Source organism: Leucoraja erinacea, chromosome 30 (assembly GCF_028641065.1).
Source record: "Leucoraja erinacea ecotype New England chromosome 30, Leri_hhj_1, whole genome shotgun sequence".
Classification (NCBI taxonomy): domain Eukaryota; kingdom Metazoa; phylum Chordata; class Chondrichthyes; order Rajiformes; family Rajidae; genus Leucoraja; species Leucoraja erinaceus.
The window spans coordinates 15,270,895-15,292,631 of NC_073406.1; the positions used below are offsets into that span (position 1 = coordinate 15,270,895).

General features: G+C 41.3%; 1 protein-coding gene across 1 annotated transcript; it reads left to right on the forward strand.

Annotated features, from left to right (window-relative positions):
* Window positions 1–5,724: 5,724 nt before the first annotated feature.
* On the forward strand, window positions 5,725–20,768 carry LOC129711406 (tumor necrosis factor receptor superfamily member 11B-like). The gene is made up of 5 exons (XM_055659015.1): window positions 5,725–7,027; window positions 12,352–12,454; window positions 12,912–13,037; window positions 17,020–17,175; window positions 20,023–20,768. Exons 1-5 carry the CDS (start codon window positions 7,013–7,015, stop codon window positions 20,766–20,768), a joined length of 1,146 nt encoding a protein of 381 aa, XP_055514990.1. The 5' UTR covers window positions 5,725–7,012.
* Window positions 20,769–21,737: the final 969 nt, after the last annotated feature.

The window sequence follows — 21,737 nt, forward strand, 5'->3', positions numbered from 1 at the left end:
AAGTGTGTTGGAATGTAAATGTCAGTTCCGTTTTCTCAGTGGAGTGAGACATGCTGATGTCATACAATGTCTGGACTTGAACAAGATGAAGCATGTTGACCTTTATGACCTGTAACAATGTGTCTACTGTAACATAATCTGACAAATTTGATAAATTAAATAAAGTTTTGGACAAAATATCATTCACTTGGGCCCAGTCCATGCACTCGGCCTGTTGGAGCAGCACCCGATCCAGCTGAGTCCCAGCCTTGTGGGGCCTCCAACAGCCCAGTCCACCATCGATGCAGTGCGCTTCCTCCCGTCGCCAGTCTGCTCACTGGCCGTCTGTCCGACTCCTTGCACCCTTCAGCGGCATGGGTCTTCGATCCGCGGCGAGCGAACGGGGGCTTCAGGGCAGTTCCAGGACCGTGGCAATTCCTGGGCAACCCGGGCGACTCCTCCATCTGCAGCGGACGAGTCCTCGGTCTGCAGCGGGCGCGTCCTCAGCCCTCGGCGGGTGAACCAGGCCGGTCCTTGGACCCAAAGATCTTATAGCGAAGCTTCGCTATAAGATCTTTGCTTGTTATATACATTTATATAATTTTCATGTATGTGTGTTTATAAACATTTTATTCCTTAACAAGAATCAACAGAATTATGAACTAACAGAATTATGAATCTAACCCTATAATCACGCACAAAAAGTCCCCCCCTGTCAATCACCCTGCGAGTCGGGTCGGTTCCGGTTACTACAAAATCAACTCAAACACTGTTTGTGAGCCATTTAAAAAGAAATGATTTAAAAAACATTAAAAAAGACAATTACCAGAATCAAATTTTGTTCTTGACAAGAAGTTTGAACTGACAGATTTATGAATCTGACCCACACAAACTGTCGCTATAAGATCTTTGCTTGGACCGTGGCTCAGTTCCCTCCTCCGCCCGAAGCCACGTGCTCTTTGTCCTCCAACACCTCGGGTCACGACCGTTCCCTCTCCACTGACGCTGTGCACTCTCGTCTAGGGCACCGTGTGCTCTCTCTTCCGGAGCTGTGTGTGTACTCTCCGCCAACACAGAGTGAGTGCGTTCTCTCCGCCAGCAGTGGGTACGCGCTCTCCCCTCCACTGTGACTACTCCCCTCCAGTACTGTACGCGCTCTCGTCACCAGCACTCGGGTGAAGAGAGATTGCACGGATGTTCTGCGGTCTCTCAGTAGAGGCGATGGTTGTCTCGGGCTTCGTGCCACCAACCCACTCTTGAGTTTGTCCCAGTGGCTCAGTCTTGCTCAAACATGCGACAGAAGAACATAGCTAGCAGGGAGGCATCCCACTTCCTATCCATTCCTCTCTCTTCTTTCTTTCTTCCTTCTTTCTTTCATGTTTTGTCTCTCACCTTCTTCCTTCTCTCCTCTGGCTGGACTGCCTGGGTTTTACAAGGTGTGAACTAATGAAGTTTGGCATAATGGACCTACTGTTACCAATGATGCCGGGAATTAGCCTCTCAGGCAACTGTCAGGCAGTGAAGGGGATCAGAGTGGCATCCAATGGAAGGGGCAGTATCACAATGCGCCCGCTCTCTTTTGGATGTGCGTGTGCTCCCTCCACAAAGGCTGGCACTCTACCAGTGCTGTGCGCTCCCTCTACCGACGACATACGCTCCATCCACAGATAATGTGTGCTGTCTCCTCCGGCAAGGTGTGAACACTCTCATCCAACAACTGCGTGCGCGCTATCCATTGGCGTTGTGTGCTCCCTGCGCCAACACAATGTGTGCTCTCTCATTCTGCATTGTGCGCTCCATCTTCTAGCGCTGTGCTCTCTCTCCCCTCAGGAGCGGCGTGCTCTCTACTCCAGCGCTATATCCCTCAATAGGAGGAACAGTGTTATCCCTTCTACAGGAAGGCCATCTACAAATTGCTTTGGAAAACTTTCCTGGACACAATTAACACATTCCAGCTCGTGCAAGCCCTTAGCACTATAACACTCCCAGTCAATATCCGGGACGTTAAAATCATTTGATAAAACAGCCCTATTAATCTTACAGCTAATCCCCTGTTGGAGTGTGCACCATTCTGTTCCAGCACTGTGTGCTACCTCTCCTCCAGTGCTGTGTGCACACTCCACCGTGCAGTATAGTCTCTCCGACACTGTGTACCTTCTCTCCTCCAACAATGTGCGCTCTTTCTTAAGCACTGGGTGCATTCTCTCCTCCACCAAAGCATACACCCTCTCCTCTGGCGCTGTGCACTCTCTGCTTCAGCACTGTACACTCCCTCCACTGTGTATGCTTTCTCTTCTGGCACAGTCAGTGTGTGCTCTCTCCTCTGGCTTTACGTGTTCCCTCTCCTCTGGCGCTTTGTGCTCGCTCTCCTCCGGCATTGGACGCTTCTTGCGCTCTATCCTCTGCACAGCGTGCAATCTCTCCTCGGTGACTGTGTGCTCTCTCTCTCTCTCCACTGACACTGCGCACTCCATCTAGTTGCCATGGACGCCCTGACCACCAGCACTGTGTGTGCTCTCCCTTTAGGCACTGTATGTTCTCTCTCTCTCCTCCAACACAGCACTCCAATGACATTGTGTGCTCCCTCCACCAGCGCTGTATGCTCGTTTTATGGATGCTGCGAGCTCACATCTATGGATGCTGAAATCTCACCTTCCCGATCGGCCCTCCCCACTCCCTGCCCTTTCCCCCTGGAATCAGGAAAGCTATACAGCATCGTGAACTCTAGTGCATGGCCAATGCAAGGCTTATATCTGCACCAATGACGATGGAGTCCCCTCTAACTATTGATCGCCCAGACATTTCCTTATTACGTCAACCAACACGTAGAACCGGTCGTGCTGGTTGTTCTGGCTGTTCCTGAGAAACCATCTAGCCAACAGGATACAAAATGATATATATATTCTGATTGAGGAACAACCACAGGAGAGGCTTGCACTACTTGCCTGGCCCTTCTGATGGTCAATCGTCTAACTGATTCAACATTTGGCATAACCACGGCTCTGAAACTCCTGTCTGTCTCACTCTCTGCCTCCTGTACGCTCCTCTGTGAGTACAACTGCCGGTCTAACCAATCCATCTAGACTGAGAGGAGTGGTAGACACACTTCCTGCAGACATAGTTGTCAGGGAGAGTTGACTGTCACCTGATCTTCCACATCTCACAGGAGCTGTCCGCACCTTTGAAGTCCCTTTAACAAAGAGCAAACTTAAGGAAAAGGAAAAATCTTACTTCGACTTACATAAATGCTGCTCGTCTTCCTAACCGAAGCCCACTCTTCACCAAAGCTCGCTCTTTAATCTACCAGCAGCCCTTCGCCCTCAAAACAGTCCATCCCAAAATAGCTGCCTCACTGCAGGCCACCTTGTTTTTCTTTGCTGCCATACCTGTTCATGTGCATCAGATGTTTGAAACCTACAGAAAGATAATGAAAAAATAGCACAGTGTAAAGTTTAATAAAATAAAAGTAGACTTAATTGATCATTATGTGGTTACAAAACACCTGGACATTCATGGCACTCCAGCTAAAGTTAATGGGTTTTAAAAGATAAAGTGCTTCATTCTGATAATTACCTTTGGTGAGGTATTTAGAAATGCTGCTCCAAACCTTAACCTTAACCTATCTTGAGTCCTGCACTAAACATAACCTTAGAATGAATCTCTATTCAGTTGAAGGATAAGACAATGAGAAAATATGAAGTCTAATAAAGACGTGGATTTGGGCAATGGTAACGATGATGAGGGCTAGATCACAGTGGCTGCATAGAGTGAAACCGAATCTCCTAACTCGCTCAGTGAGCTAAAGAGGGATGATTATCCCACTGCCCACACACTGACGCCCTGACCCAAATGCAAGAAGTACTTTTGCTCCATATTTCAGGTAGTTTTGCTGCAATTTCATTAAATGAACACAGTGGAGTGGGATTAAGCAGGAGGCAGACATTAAATATTTAATTCCACTTGTGAATTCGTCTCCTTGACTTTTTCTGCAGTTCTACGTGCTCTAAGAAAGTTTGGGAAACTTACTGACTAGTAAGTCTTTGTTTAAAAGTCTGTCCTTTTGCTTAAGGTAAAGAAGTACAATGTAATTCCATATTCACATTTCAAGTGCAGAAGCTGCACTCGGGGTCAGATATTATCACATTAGGTCTTGATTCCATCCTGGACGTTGATGTCTGCAGGAAAAGGATGGCATGAAGCAATCAACATTCTGCTTGTTGACCCAGCCTCACACACTGCCCACGTTTCTATATGACAAACACATCAACATTTTCAAGTAATTTTCGCTTCTTCTCTTCCAAACTATGAGCAAATTAAAACCAAATTACAGAACCTGTTTTCAATGAACAGAAATGAACCCTGGCCTTTGCAATGGATAGTTTTATTGTAAGTTCTTTATTTAAATGAGTATTATTCTCATATTTAATTTATGACTGGTGGCTGTCAAGCAAAGAACATTGTTGCAAAAACCAAGGCTGGCTAATGCCAATAAGGACATGCTGGTTCTTGTTAAAACACTGAGTTCTATTCTGCATTTAACAGGTCTGGGGACATTTTGTTTGTAATCTTATTGGGAATGTGGTAATTTTATCAACAATAATTATTTTTGAACTATTAGAAAGTACTAGTAGTCACTGTCCAGTAGAATTTTGCATCCCATTGATGTCTTGGAGTTATAACCGCCTATATCCTGTCCCGACGGATGCCACCCAGTCCATCATGGGTACTGATCTCCCCACCATGGAAGGGAATTATAGGAGGCATTACTTCTAAAAGACAGCCAGCATCGTCAAAGAACTACACCAACCTGGCCACATTCTAATTTCATGCCAACCATCGGGAAGAAGGTATAGAAGTCTGAAAACCATGACCACCGGTTTCAAGAATAGTTTCTGCCCAACAATCATCAGATTCTTGAACTAAACAACCTCTAACACTACAAAATCACTTGGACTGCCTTCAGTTGCACTAAGGACTTTGGGTGTTTTTGCACTATTATTGAGATCATTAATTATGTTTTTTTTATCATGTATTATTTATGAGGATTGTATTTACAGGCCTGTTATTCTGCAACATAATAATTTCATTGTTCCTTTGTCGGTACAATAAAACACTCTTGACTGGTTGTAGAACAATGATAATAATATTTGTGCTAAAATGGAAATTATTTGAATAGATTTTACATCTTGGGGAATATTCCTATTCATAACGATGTTGTCTTTGTGTTTATTGTAAAACCTTATTTCATCCAGGGATTAGAATAGTTGAAATTAGTCTTTCTGCTTCTCGTTACTCTTGGAAAGTATCCAGGAAGTGTGTAACATCATGTTGAACCTATCTAACTGTGAACAAGGAATGGGTGTTGTTTCGAGTCACGACCCTTCTTCAGATCTGACCTGACCCAGTCTCGATGTGAAATGTCACCCATTCCTTCTCTCCAGAGATGTTGTCTGTGCCGCTGACTTACTCCAGCATTGTCTATCTTCAGTTTAAACCAGCATCTGTAGTTCCTTCCTACATATAACTGTGAAAATTTCTGATTCCCACTGTGATCAATGAATACGATAAAGTGGGGAGAGATTTGGAATCAAAAACGTTAGTTCATAATAAACTTCAATCGATGAAAGTAAAGTAGGTTAACATGTACAATTATTGAGTAGGACTTGGCGTAGTTTAATTTATAAAATAATTATACACTATCGCAAGCACTGAGCACCGTGGCAGCAATCAGCATCATCTATATGGTGTTTACTGCAGCAACCAACCAAGGCTCCCTTAAAAGCATCTCACATGCCCATAACCTCAATACGGCCTCTTCTGCTTCCCAGAAGGAGGCAAATGGAAAACCCACCTTCTTCATACTCTGCTACCAGTCGCACACCATCCTACATTGCTGTGATTCATTAGACATGCATTGTCTGTACATCAACATGGTTGGATTCAACTCCTGGAACTCCATGCCAACCATTAGTGAAGCAGAGGTTTGGCCACAGTTTTAATATTGTATATATTTCTGGGTTCCACACTTTGATAAGATGTTTTCAAAAGTGAATTTGAATTTGAATCCATAGCCTTTCAAATTTTCTTCCTTTGAGTATTCACTTAAAAGTGAATGGGAAAGACTCTGTACACTCCCTACCCAACCTCACTACCCAATGAGTATCTTCATCACAAACGACTGCACTGATTCAAGAAGAAGGTGAATGATTATCTTGTCAAGGACAAGTAGGTATGGAAGTTAAATGGAGGCCTCACCAGTAACACCCTTGTAAAGATTGTCAATTTATAAAGTTAGGATAACTTATTTACTTCTGTCAATATCCCATATGCTTTATAATCATGTTATCTAACCATGCTGCTACCTTCAAGTGTCTTGTTCTTCAAGATCCGGCTGTCTCTCATAACTCCACAGGAACATACCTTGCATGGAGTGTGCCTTAACCTATGTACTTCCAAAATGCATCACCCCACACTTATTCGGATTAGACTCCTTCTGCCATTTCAAGGCTCATATATCTAATTAGCTATCAACATATAGCCTGACTACCCTGTATCACCAACTCCACCAATCTTATTGATTATGCCCCCTACATCCACAACCAAATCATTCACTAATCCCACTCGGCAGACATTCAATCACAAAAACCCTCTCCCATCACCCTCTGTCTACTCGTGCCAACCCATTTTTCGATCCAACCTATCTGTAAAAAGCTTTCTCAATGACATGCAGTTCGTGAATACTGACTGTAACATAATAACAAAGGAGTTCAAGAATGTCCTAAATTTAACTTTTCAGAAGAAACGTAATTTCCAACACAAGAGAACTACAAGTCAGCAAAGGCACTGACCTAGAGCTCTGAACTGAAAATGAGGAAGATGAAATTTGCTACTAAAAGCTGCAACTCTCATTTCAAGTGAAGCACTAACAATCTGCGTCCAATATTCAACGAGGTGGAGTGCAATATAATTTTAATAATTGCATTTTAGCTTGGAGTTTGAACTGACGCCTGGGTTCCTGGCACACACGTGAAAGATGGGATATCCTGAGGTGAGTTCTTTGGTGCAGTAAACCTCAACAGTTTGTTTCATTACTTTCCTGACTGTAATTGCAGCAGTACTATGATTTGAATCGGTCTATGTATCATTGTTAAAATTAAATATTTAAATTAAATTAAGAAATGCCATTATATTTGGATGACTTGTCAGGCAACTTTCTCCTGGCTAAGTATTAAGAACATCCCATGTCGTGTAACTCTGCCTAGATCAGGTAACAATCCCTCACCATTCTGATAGTAGAACTCAGTAGCAGCTTTGATCAAGATGCTGAAATGGAGATGCAAGTTGCAGTATAGTGAGGACTGATTGGCTTTTTCAGTTACAGTCCTGTTGTCATATATTCTGCTTCCTTCCCAAAACCTCTGCCCTTTTCTAATTTCAGTTCATTCTTCTAATTATATTACACGCATCTCTTTGACATGCTCAGAATTTGTCATTTCACTTATGCAGTCTGATTTATACGGATTTATGGAACATCTCTGCCGCTGCATGATTGTGAAATTTTCAATCAACCTCTTAAATGGTTAAAGATTCAATTGTTATATCTACAGTTTCATAACTTCATGCCTATTCCTTGCATACACAGAAAGAAATCTAATCATTTCTTTAAATGGAAAGGATTTGTTTAACTACAGATGGTGATAAAGTGGAATGCTTTAGAAATGCAGGAAGGCAGAAAAATGGCAAATGGAATATATTGCAGGGAAGTGATGGAGAAGGCAATGGAAGGTTCCCTACAGATCCCCAGATAACAGGACAACACAATAAGATAGTTAAAATGGTACATGGGATGTTTTGCTTTGTCAGTCAAAGCAAAGAATATAAGAAGAAGGGTCTGAAGAAGGGTTTCGGCCCGAAACGTTGCCTATTTCCTTCGCTCCATAGATGCTGCTGCACCCGCTGAGTTTCTCCAGCATTTTTGTGTACCTTCGATTTTCCAGCATCTGCAGTTCCTTCTTAAACAAAGAATATTCTTAAGAAGAAGGGTCTGAAGAGGGGGTTTCTACAAGGACCCGAACAGACGTTTTTACCCCATTATCCTTCGCCGCCAAGGAACGAGGGGCTACAGCTAAGGGACTGTGGTACCCGACTGGAGGGTTTGTGCTCCGTGAGCTTTATTTTTTACCGTGTACTTTCGATTTTACAGTATCTGCAGTTCCTTCTTAAACAAAGAATATAAGAGTTCGGAAGTGTGCATAAAATCCTGGTCACCATATTACAGGAGAAATGCAATTTCACTGGAGGAAAGTTACAAAAATCATGCTGGGTCTGTAAAGTTGTAGCTATGGGGAAAGATTGGATAAGAAAATAGAGGCACAAGGAACCGCAGATGCTGGAATTGTGAGCAAAACACAAAGTGCTGGAGTAACTCAGTGGGTAAGGCAGCATCTGTGGAAGGAATAGACAGGTGATGTTTCTTGTTGAGAATTTTCTTCAGTCTGAAGTAACTCCAGCACTTTGGGTTGTTTGATAAGCAAGTGTTGCTTTCTATAGAATAGCTGAAGGGAAACTTAATTAAGCTATAGAAAATGACGAGGGGCTTAGATATGGTGAATAGAGAAGACCCACTTCCCTAAGCAGAGGGGGTCATAAACCAAGGGCTGAGAATTGTTAAAGGATTAGAAGTGGGTCGAGGAAAACATATTTCACTGAAAATAGCATATAACATTCACCTCCTTAAAAGGCTTTAGAGACAGAGGGCCTCCTCAGATTCAAGCAGTACTGGATGTGTACTTAAAGCTGCAAACGTAGTGTTGGAAAATGGGATAAGATTGGGGAGTTTTTTTTGAACGACCAAGACATTATGGGCTAAAAGAGATGTCCACATGATGGATTCCTCTGAGTCTCAAGTTTACCATGATTCTAACATAATTTGAATATTGCTCAACTTAAAATCTTTTACATCTTATGCAATATATTTTACAACTCTTCCATCATGCTTGTTCAACAAATTTACAATTGCTGTAAATATTTTTTAGGTTGACAGAGCTAATATGCAAAAAGCCCTTTACATTAATAGCATATTTAGTGAGCACAAGAGGGGGAGGGGCTAAGAAACAAAACAGCTGGCATTTTAGCACCATCCATAACTAGTGATTGTCCAAAGCTCTTTTAACATAGAAATGTACAGCACAGGAACAGGCCCTTCAGCACATAATGTCCATAATGAGCATGATGCCAGGTTAAACTAATCTTCTCTGCGTGCTTGCACATTATTATTGTATTACTGCCACCAGGCATTATTGCTATTTCTATCTCAATGGTTTGAATGTACATTTGACAAATTAATTTTACTGACCATTTTAGCTGTAGTTTTCATAACAAAGTTTAATATTAACCTAAATTATCATCAATTGTTGTGGACTTAGTGGGCCAAAGACCCTCTTTCTGTGTGGTGCAACTCTGGCTTCTTAGATAGACACAAAATGCTGGAGTAACTCAGTGGGACATGCAGCATTTCTGGAATGACGTTTCAAGTCAAGACCCTTCTTCAGACTGAGAGTCAGGGGAGAGGGAGTCTAGAGATATGAAGGGGTAAGGTGTGGAACAACATATCAAAGCAGACGTTAAGGAAATGTAGAATGGTTCATTGTTAACTGAATGGTGACAAGGAGGCATATAATCAGTAAAATTAATCAGTACCGTGAAACTAGTCGGAGAACTAGGGTGAGCTTCTTGGAGTTGACATGTCAACATTGACTACCGTATGTACAACTTTACTTCAGTAACTAGACCACTCTTACTTGATTATAACTTAAAGTACTTTCAGATGCCTTGAGATTGTGGAAGGTGCTGAATAAATGCAGGAATTTCTTTCTACAGTCCAGCTTTACGCAGTCTTCTTTTGATAAAGTAACAGTGGCAAATTGTTATTTGATGAGTGGAAATGTACAACGCAATAAAATCCAAAAGGAATAATTTTGGGCTAAGTCAAACTCTACAAGGTCAGCACACAAACATAGGTCCACTGATTGCTGTACATAAAAAAATTTGCATCATAAATCAGCATCCTGTATTTAGCAAGCTCCTCTTCCCTTTCTTCAGCCAGACAATGTGGACAGTTATGGTATGTTGTTTCTGGATACTAACCCACATTGAACAAAAATTGTTAAGGAACATAATTGGCAACTAGTTTTAAATCTGAAATGTCAACACAATGACTGTCAGTTATATGTAAAAATGTAAAGAATTCTGCCATCATTTAATATTTACTACTGATGCTAAATTGTCCCACTGTGCACTATCCTCCAACTACGCTTTCATTCCAATAACAAATGTCAGGAGCTCATGGTCTTTATCACATACCTTAAAGCCATCTACTCTGCTGCTTCCCTTCCCTTGATACTGAGCCTAACCTTTTCCAATGTTCCTCACAGCCCTGCCCTGAACTTCCTTCTTTGCCTAATGTCTTAGGGACTCAGCAACTCCTGATCCTACAAACCTTTTTGCTGATCATTTGGTTCCTCTTTCTACCCTCCTTGGTCCTGTCCCACTTAGGTGACTCTTTAGGCCAGGGGTCGGCAACCTATGGCCCCCGGGTCGAATGTGGCCCGTAACCTGAAATCATCCGCTGACGCTGCTCTGAGACCAGTCTGAAGAAGGGTCTCGACCCAAAACGTCGCCTATTACATCACTCCATAGATACCGCCTCACCCGCTAAGTTTCTCCAGCTTTTTTGTCTACCGTCTTTTCCAGCATCTGCAGTTATTTCGTAAACACACTGTCGGGATTGGGTTGTCAATAGGCCAGGGATGAGTGAGTATGAGTATTTGAGAAACCACCTTCAGGACAGAGTAGGTGCACCATGTTCATGAGCGCCCGTAACCATCTTTGCCCGTAACTAGGGGCCGGTTCCCCCGGGTGGCGTCCTCGAATGGGCGGGATCTATGTGAACACGGGATTTGATGCTTGCCATGCGGGGGCGGGATGGAGGCGGAATCCATGTGTACACGTGATAGATGTGGCCCGCCATCCGCACACAGACATACATCCCGGCCCCTATGCAGAACATGGTTGTTGACCCCTAGGCGACTGCCAGAGACTAGTTTTAATGGAATTCACCTACGACAACCTACGACAGCAAATATTGTCACACTGTCGCCGAAAATTTTTAACGGCAGTCGTCTATAGTCGCCCAAAAAAATCGCCTAAGTGCGACAGGGTCACAAACTTTGTTCCCCAGACTATTCCTCACCCTTGTGAGTATATGAATCTGAAGAGGTTTGTTCACATACCATCCAATTCTGACTGAGTTGCAATTTGTTCCACTTATGGGCCTGTCCCACTTTGGGGATTTTTCAGGTGTCTACCGACGACTGTCAAGTTGCCGGCAGTCGCCTGAAACAACGGCAACTGGAACAGCGACTGTCAGAGTGGAGCACACACACACACACAAACACATCGCAAAGGTGGGGGATAGGGCCAGCGGGGGGAGCGCTGTCTGAGCAAAGCCAAGGTGATACAGACACACACCACGATGAACAGAAGGTTGGCGCTGTAATTAAGACGGCTGAAGCACAGTGTACGGTAAGTCCTTTAAAAGAGGGGGGGGGGTAAGAAGGGGGGAGAAGGAGTGGAGACAGAAGGCAGACAACTTTTATTAAGCCAGAGATACATGGCTGTGAAGCTCGGCGGACATTTAACATTATCGGTCGGTTATCCTTGATTCTGAAAACTCGTCGATAGCAAAAACAAATCTTCCATTCGTTACTTCTTGATTAATTGGTCTTTAATTGAAGAAATACAAAACAAATAAATAATTCATAACTTTTCGTTCTTACTGTTTATTCCATGTGGCGTCTTGCGAACATGAACGTGGACGTGGTAAAAAACTGTTGTCCTCACCATCCCTCTACTAAAAATTAAAACTAAACTAAAAAACTAAAACTAAAATACTTCCAATCTATGAGTCTGTGCTAGCCTCCACAAATGTAGACATGCCCATCTACGTATATAATCCAACCCACAAGCTAGGAAAAAGGTCCAGAAATACTAACAGTAACTAACCTAAGCATTAATGGCTCCTACAATGTATTTTAAATGATGTCAATGTACTAATCTCAACTACTTCCTCTGGCAGCTCGTTCCCTCTGCATGAAAAGATTATCCTTCAGTTTCCTATTAAATTTTTCCCTTCTCAAACCTTTGCCTTCCAGTTCATGATTCCACTACCTTGTGAAAAAAGACTATGTATTCACCCTATCCATTCGCCCCATGATTTAATACACCCCTTTATGATCACCCCTCCACTTCAGGGCCATGAGTGTGGGAGGGCTGTGAGAGTGTTTTTGTTAAACTATTCTTCTTTCTATTTAGGTTTGTTGCATTCTATTATTGATTTTTAACTTGCAACTGGTGACAAGCTGTGGCTCAGATGAATATAATTTTCAAGACCTGTGTTGCTCCATGTGTCAGCCAGGTAAGTGACAACCTTTGCAAATGAATGTTGCACTGCAAACTTCTTACTCTTAAGCTGTTTAAAAAGTGGATAAGCTATAGTTTTTCTAATACAATTTAATTACATATTTCCCCTTTCAAGCTTTAGCTAAAGTAGTGTTTTTGCACAGATTAGCATTTCAATATGGGTGCTTTGAAAACAATAAGGTAGAATGATGAAAAGTCCTGGTTTAAAGAATGCCACAACACTGCAACACTAAATCAGACCAAGTAAGGCTATTATAAAATGCTAACTGCTGGAAGTTTAAAGAAACAATAGAAAATGCTATAAATGCTTAGATGGTCAAGCAGCATATTTAGAGTTGATATAGATTTAATTTTTGCAGTGGCATCAAATGAATATTTCTCCACAGATGTTGTCTGACTTACTGAGTCTTTCAAGTAATGCGCCAGCATTTTTCTTCTTCTTTTCATTACAGGTACACGTGTCTTAAAACACTGCACTGCCACATTAGAGACTATGTGCATTTCCTGTACTCATGGAACTTACATGGATCGTTCAAATGGTTTAGAAAAATGCATGAAGTGTAAATATTGTGATGCAGGTAAATATTCATTAACAATTCTTTTATCATGTTTTAATTCAAATGCATTCCCACAAAAGTTCTGTCCGACGGTTCGAAGGAATATCTATTTGAATAAAATAAATTATTCATCCAGTCTTTAAAGTTTATTCCTCAACTACTTTGCATGTTTTAGAAAATTTTAACGATCATATAGCTGAATGTTTTATAGACGGCAATGGGATGGCAGAGAATATGTAGATTTAGCTTGGCATGTTCAACACGCAGAAATCAAGTTACTGTTAAATTTTGTTGTTTACAATTGTATGAAATTAGTGTATAGGGTTCTACAGCACAGAAACAGCCCATTTGGCCCATCGCATGCATGCTGACCTTATTGCCCATCTATATTAATAACATTTGTCTGCATTAGATCAGATTCAGATTCAATTTTAATTGTCATTGTCAGTGTACAGTACAGAGACAACGAAATGCATTTAGCATCTCCATTGAAGAGCGACATAGCAAACGATTTGAATAAATAATAATAAGTGTCCGGGGGGGGGGGGGGGGGTGGGTGATTGGCAGTCACCGAGGTACGTTGTTGAGTAGAGTGACAGCCGCCGGAAAGAAGCTGTTCCTCGACCTGCTGGTTCGGCAACGGAGAGACCTGTAGCGCCTCCCGGATGGTAGGAGGGTAAACAGTCCATGATTGGGGTGAGAGCAGTCCTTGGCGATGCTGAGTGCCCTCCGCAGACAGCGCTTGCTTTGGACAGACTCAATGGAGGGGAGCGAGGAACCGGTGATGCGTTGGGCAATTTTCACCACCCTCTGCAATGCCTTCCGGTCGGAGACAGAGCAGTTGCCATACCATACCGTGATGCAGTTGGTAAGGATGCTCTCGATGGTGCAGCGGTAGAAGTTCAGGACCATATACTTCCATGCTTTGACTATTCAAGTGCCTATCTAAATGTCTCTCAAAAGTAGTAATTGTTTCTAATTGCATCACTTCCTCCGGTAACAAGTTCTAGTATCTGTCGAGTGACATGAGAAGTCCATGTTTTGGGTTGGGACCCTTCCTATAAATTGAAAAAGTAGAGAGAAGTGTCCAGTAGAAAGCGATGTTGGGTGGGAGTGGGTCAAGTGCAACCGAGTGATAAAAAAGCAAAAAAGCAGAATGAAACTGCTAGATTCCAGTATCCACAGTCTCCTGGCACCACCACATGTAATAAGGGAACTCAAGGTAAGCGAACTGCGAGGAGGTGGTGACCATAATATGATAAGTTTTAATTTGCCATTTGAGAGGGAGGTTAAATCAGAAGTGTCAGTGTTGCAGTTGAACAAAGGGGACTATGAAGGCACGAGGGAGCAGCTTTCCAAGGTCGACTGGAAAAGGACCCCAGCAGGAATGACGGTGGAACAGCAATGGCAGGAATTTTGGGGCATAATCCAGAAGATGCAGGATCATTTCATTCCAACGAGGAAGAAAGATTCTAAGGGGAGTAAGAGGCAATCGTGGCTGACAAGGGAAGTTAAGGATGGAATAAAATTATAAGAAAAGGTGTATAACATAGCAAAAAGTAGTGGCAAGCCAGAGGATTGGGAAATTTTCAAATGACAATAGAAGGTAACAAAAAGGGCAATACAGGGTGAAAAGATGAAGTACGAGGGTAAGCTGACCAAGAATATAAAGAAGAATAGTAAAAGCTTCTTTAGGTATGTTAAAAGAAAAAAATTAGTAAAGACAAATGTGGATCCCTTGAAGGCAGAAACAGGTGAAATTATTATGGGGAACAAGGAAATGGCAGAAGAGTTGAACAGGTACTTTGGTTCTGTCTTCACTTAGGAATTCACAAACAATCTCCCAGATGTACTCGAGGACAGAGAATCTAGGGAGTCAGAGGAACTGAAGAAATTTGCATTAGACGAGAAATAGTATTGGGTAGACTGATGGGACTAAAGGCTGATAAATCCCCAGGGCCTGATGGTCTACATCCGTGTACTCAAGGAGGTGGCTCTAGAAATTGTGTACGCATTGGTGATCATTTTCCAATGTTCTATAGATTCAGGAACAGTTCCTGTGGATTGGAGGATAGCTAATGTTATCCCACTTTTCAAGAAAAGAGCGAGAGAGAAAACGGGAAATGATAGACCAGTTAGCCTGACATCGGTGGTGGGGAAGATGCTGGAGTCAATTATGAAAGAAGTAATAACGGTGTATTTGGATAGCAGTAAAAGGATTGGTCCAAGTCAGCAAGGATTTATGAAGGGGAAATCCTGCTTGACTAATCTTCTGGAATTTTTTGAGGATGTGACAGGTAAAATGGTTGAAGGAGAGCCAGTGGATGTAGTGTATCTGGACTTTCAGAAAGCCTTTGATAAGGTCCAATGCAGGAGATTAGCGGGCAAAATTAGACCACATGGTATTGGGGGAAGGGTATTGATATGGATGGGGAATTGGTTGGCAGATAGGAAACAAAGAGTAGGAATAAACGGGTTCCCGTCAGAATGGCAGGCAGTGGCGAGTGGAGTGCCGTAAGGTTCAGTGCTGGGGCCGCAACATTTTACAATATATATTAATGATTTAGATGATGGGATTAAAAGTAACACTAGCAAATTTGCAGACACAAAGCTGGGTGGCAGTGTGAACTGTGAGGAGGATGCTATGATAATGCAGGGTGACTTGGACAGGTTGAGTGAGTGGGCAGATGCATGGCAGATGCAATATAATGTAGATAAATGTGAGGTTATCGACTTTGGTGGCAAGAACAAGGAGGCAAATTATTATCTCAATTATGTCAGATTAGGAAAAAGGGAAGTGCAACGAGACCTGGGTGTCCTTGTACACCAGTCACTCAAAGAAAACATGCAGGTACAGCAGGCAATGAATAAAGCTAATGGCATTTTGGCCTTCATAACGACAAGATTTGAGTTTAGGAGTAAAGAGGACCTTCCACAGTTGTACAGGGCCCTGGTGAGACCACATTGTGTGCAGTTTTGGTCTCCTAATTTGAGGAAGGACATCCTTGCTATTGAGGCAGTGCAGCGTAGGTTCACAAGGTTATTCCCCGGGATGGCGGGACTGTCATATGAGCAAAGATTCGAAAAACTGGGCTTGTATTTACTGGAATTTAGAAGGCTGAGAGGGGATCTTATGGAGAGTTGTGAATTTGTGGAATTCTCTGAGTTCTGAATTTGTGGAATTCTCTGCCACAGAAGGCAGTAGAGGTCAATTCACTGGATGAATTTAAAAGAGAGTTAGACAGAGCTCTAGGGGCTAGCAGAATCAAGGGATTTGGGGAGAAGGCAGGCACAGGTTACTGATTGTGGATGATCAGCCATGATCACATTGAATGGTGGTGCTGGCTCGAAGGGCCAAATGGCCTCCTCCTACACATATTTTCTGTTTTTATGTTTCGGTGTTTCACTCAGTTACACCTTTTTGTCCTATCAGAATCCACAATCTGCAGCCTCTTGTTCTCCAACTATCACCTCCCAGCCCCCTATTGCTATCCCCATCCTTCCCTCCTCCATGTGTTTTCTGCTAATCTACCATTCCGACGCAAGAAACTGCAAATGCTCGAATCTTGAGCAAAAAACAAGATGGCGGAGGAACTTGTCGGGTCAGGCAGCATCTGTGGAGGGAACTGATGTTTTGGATCGGAACCCTTCTTCAGACTGATTCTCACCCGTGTCCACCTATCACTTGCTAGTTCTTGTCCCACCCCTATCAGCACCCCTTCCCCTTCACCTCTTACACTGACTACTTCTCCTCTACTGACAGTCTAGATGTAGGCTCGAAATGCCAATTGTCTATTTCCCTCCACAGATGCTACCTGACCCACTGAGTTCCTCCAGCTGCTCTTAATTTGCTGCAAAAAAAACACCAGGTTCTTCTAGCCATTAATTCTAAGAGCTAAACTTTTGTTCTTTCATGTTTTTTGCAATGTACAGTTTTTAATACAATGTTTGATATGGGCTGACAGAAAATTTAATTTGAACCTGATTGTGTTTTAAATTTTAGAGTTGGGACTTGAAACTCAACGAGAGTGCAGTGAAACTCAGGACACTGGGTGTGAGTGCAAAGAAGGATATTTCTGCTTGGCAAAAACAAAGGACAAATGCCACATGTGTACAAAATATATCACACATTTTTTGAATGACAGTAAAACTGATAAAGGTATGTTACTAAATTGGTGATTTGTCAGGCAAGTCACACAGTAACTGGATATGCATGTCGAACTGGTGCAAATAGATTCTGGACCCCTTCTGGTGCCAATTAGCAGAAATGTACAGGGGAAAGCCCAAATCCACCGCAGAATTCAGGTCAATTAAAAACAAATTGCCTATGCTATGCTAAACAAAATTCACATTTCAGTGCCATAGATGCAAAGTAAATGCAAAGTGCTGCTATCTCTTTAAAAAGCATAGCTGAGAATGGAGCATTATGAAAACCTGGTTTCCTGTGATTGCCCACAATATTCACAAAGCAGAGAAGTAACCTAATTTCACATGCAACTGCTCCAAAGGAGATGTGCAGAAGTATGTGAGCTTTTGATGTGCATGCGAAATACATAACTTCTTATATGCACAATTGTACCCTGTAGAATTTCCTGATTAAATTTTGTGAATACACAAGTCACCCAGAATTACTCTGTTTCCACAACTACAACTGTGCGATATTTATAAATGTGGAGCCAAGAAAATACATTTCTAGACCGTTGTTTGTTTTCCTGCATCTCTCAAACAGCGCGACTCAAATTTACAGGGATTACTTTCCATTTGAAACATAAAAGCATTACACGAGAATACATTTCCTTCATCAGTCCTTCTAGAAAAATGGTTAACACCCACTCACATAGAAGGGCACATATAATCGAGTTTAATGACAGTCACAATATTAAGTAGCAATACTGATATTTAGATACATATAACACAATAGGATTAGGAAATTGTAAAGAGAAATCTAACTATCATAACCAATTAAAAAAAAGTTGGTTTCCAGACATGATACGTCATATTACCTAGTAATACTGATCATTTGGAGGCACAAGGAACTGCAGATCGTGGTATCTTGCGTAGAACACAACATGCTGGACTAACACAATGAGTCGGGCAGCATCTCTGGTAAAACATGAATAGGCGATGTTTCAGCTCGATACCCTTCTTCAGACTCCTCCGAATGATAACATTGTGTTATTGGTTATCATATATTTATTTGTTGTATTCTTGTGTTAATGTGCCTGTAAAGCTGCAACAAGAATTTTATTTTATCATTAGGCTCAATTCTACTTGCTTTACATTAATTTTTTTTTAATTCCAATCTAGGTGAATATGACAATTGACTATATGAAAATTAAATACCCTTAACTCTATGTGTTAGATACCATTTACAACGGGCGTTGTACAATAGGTTCAATTAATGGGTGTACAGACTGAACTTATTATCTTTTTCTAATTTGGTGTTTTTATAATCCTGATTAAAATATCCAGAATGATAAAATTGCCTTCAGGGATAGCAAGAAAAGATATTCCGATGTCCAAATTTACACCAAATATTGGTCAACTAAACATGTCACAATGAAAGCTTAATGAGTTAACATAGTGCACTGCAGAAATAGTTTATTTGAAAATATTGGTCGGTGTCGGCCGCTACACTTATTAATTATGAACTAAAAACCTGGAAGAGGACTGCTCATCCGCCCAGCTTACCCTTGAGTAAATCTGCATCATGATGGATGGCCAACACATCTAATGCTGATTAGTGTGTTCATTTCAAAGTATGCTTTGCGACAGATATTGATCCCAAATATTGTCAATTAATCAACACAAGGATAAAGACAGCAAGAGCCAAGAGTGTTTAATTGTCATATGCACCATGAAGAGAACAATATAAATTCTTACCAGCTGCAACTTTACAGGCACATTAATGCAATAACACAAAGTGTATAATCAATAATAACAATAAAATATCAGTTATACTAAGTAACTAGACCATAATAGTTCAAACTGCATAGTGCAATCTATTAAAAAGTTTATTGTACTTCATTGCTGAGTTAAGGTTGCGCCCTGTAGTTTGAGAGCCTGATGGCTGAAAGGAAGAAACTATTCTTGAACCTGGAGGTAGCAGATCTCAGCATCTTGTTCCTTCTACACTATGGTAGCAGCAAGATAAGGCCATGGTCAGGGTGATACAGGTCTTTGATGATATTAGCTGCCTTCTGGAAGCAGCACTTCCTGTAGATTCCATTGACAGCCGTGAAGTTGGTGCAGACGGTGGATTAGACAATGTTTACATTTTTGGCAGCCTGCTTTCTTTGTAACCTTTGTGTTACCGTGCCAGGCCGTGATAGAATCAGTCAGTATGCTTTGTACTGTACACCTATAGAAGTTCAATAGAGTATTCAGTGACAAGCCAAATCTTCTCAAACCTGAGGAAGTAGAGGTGTTGGTAAAATTTATTTGTGCATCAATGTGCTTGGCCCAGGATGGACCGTCAGATATGTGCATACCCAGGAGCATAAAGATGTTGGCTCACTCCATCGCCGTCCTCCATACTGTATGCGACCATCCTCACTCATTGCAATTTTCTGGAGAAACAATTCTACTCTAACAGGTTTATAGTGGTCCCACCTCATTAGTTGCAATATTCAATATTCAGACTGTAAAGAAAATTAACAGCATGACAATATTGTCTTCACAATATTTCAGTAATTTCTGACCTATAAATACAGAAATGCATTTATACAATTGGTTTTGATCCCAAAATGCATTACAGTCAATGAAGTGTAATTGAAATAGAAAAAGCTAAATTAATAATGATATGAAGTTGCATGAGGAATATATAATGTCCAGGTAACCTGGGATATCTCCCTTCTTTTTCTCCAAAATATTAGAATGTATTTGCTTACATTCTCTCAGTAGGACCTCAATTTAACATTGTATTAACCATACCATTCATATTGGTAACACGATCATAATTTTAGTGCACATTACTAACTTTACTGCTTTCTTTAACCAAACGTAGGTGACCTCAAACAACAAGCAGCGAAACCAACAGCACAGTCTGTACTTACTCAAGCCAATGTTAAACCTATGGAGCCAGATGGTACACAGAATCCATTGCAACCTGTGAACAAAACCGTGAGAAGGAAAACTATTCCTAAATCAGAAACAGACAAACTCCTGAAATGGGAGTTAGCTCCAGAAACATCCGCAGGAAAGTCCAAGGTTGCACGTGTGCAGGAGCCGGCAACAATAAGAAAGACACTAATGACACTGATACAATCAATTGATCAGACATTTCCTAAAGAATCTTTAAAGCTTCAGGAGGCAGGAAACAAAGTTCTTACAGAATTTCAAAATAGTGTGCAGACCAACTTGGGGAACATGCAGAATGTAATGCAGGTTGGGCTGGCAGATATACAAAATTCTATTCAATCTAGCATGGCTGGCTTGCAGGGCACTATAAAAACAGGCATGGAAGAGATTAAGAGTGCACTGCAGACAGGAATGACTGGCATTCAAGAAGCTTTAATTTCCGGGATGACTGAAGTCAAAGGCATAAAAATTGGTCTCACTCTGACTGATAATACTCTGAAACAAATACAGGCAAATTCACAATCTAACTTGGTACTGATGACCAAACAGCTTGGTTCACTCGTCAATGTATTGACCAAGTCTCCCTCAAACCAGACCATCCCCTTCATCCAGTTTAAGGATATTATTTGTAATAAAGCTGAGACAATAGAGCAAACAACAAAGCAACCTTAAGTCACCTTTCTAGCCCATGAGACAGAGTTCAGTTCAGTTTCCAGCTGTGCATAATGTAATATACTGAGCCGCTGATGTATTTTACAGTGGCTCAGCCTGCAAGCCAAAGCATGCATCCAACACATTTCAAAAATGAAAAAAAAAGCATAATCCTTTCATTTGCATCCTGGTATATACTTGACTTTCATTTTTGCAGTTTTTTTTACAATATTACTAAACTATAAAACTTCCTTTTGTCAACATTTTTCTTTCAGTTGCCATACTAAAAATAACACGTTAATGAAACCACATACTTGAAGAAATAATTATCTTGATTATCTAAACATCAAGCTGATAATCATGGCAATGTTTTCTAAATTTATATTTCTTTCTTTTTGATTTTTCATAATGAAGCATTTAATTACACATTCTACTTACATTTCTAATTATACACATATAATTACATTTTTCTAGTGTAAGAAGAATTTAAATTCCCAGTTTGGCAGCATAACTTCATCTTTAATGAAACATGGGATTCGAAAAGACTACCAAGAGCAGGATTGCTGCATAAATGTGACTGAGCCAATGTTCAGAACAAGGTCAGTTTAGTTATTTGGAATGTAAGACTGGGATAGGAGTATAGGAGGGATTTCTCTTTGCAAACAAAATATTCTCACACCAATCATTAATTACCAAGGACACCATGTCTAGTTTGTTTCAAAACAACCCGAAGTGTGGACCATCTCAATCATTGGAAGTTTTACAGGATAGGGATAGGGATGATTTTCCAGAGCTCGAGAAAAGCTAGAAGTCTTGTCATTATATTTATCCAGCCTTGAAACTGGACAACCGATATGGTGGATTTAATTTATTTAGTCTTTATGGTAAAGGCAGACCAATCTCAAAAACAAAAGCTACTTTTCTCAGAAAGGAGAGAAAGATACAAAGGCAGAGAGAGATGGAGAGAGATAAAGAGAGACAGAGACAGAG

Coding starts and splice junctions, on each gene's coding strand:
- LOC129711406 (XM_055659015.1), top strand. Junction 12,455..12,911: donor TTGCTCCATGTGTCAGCCAG/GTAAGTGACAAC, acceptor TTTTCATTACAG/GTACACGTGTCTTAAAACAC. Junction 13,038..17,019: donor GTGTAAATATTGTGATGCAG/GTAAATATTCAT, acceptor TTTAAATTTTAG/AGTTGGGACTTGAAACTCAA.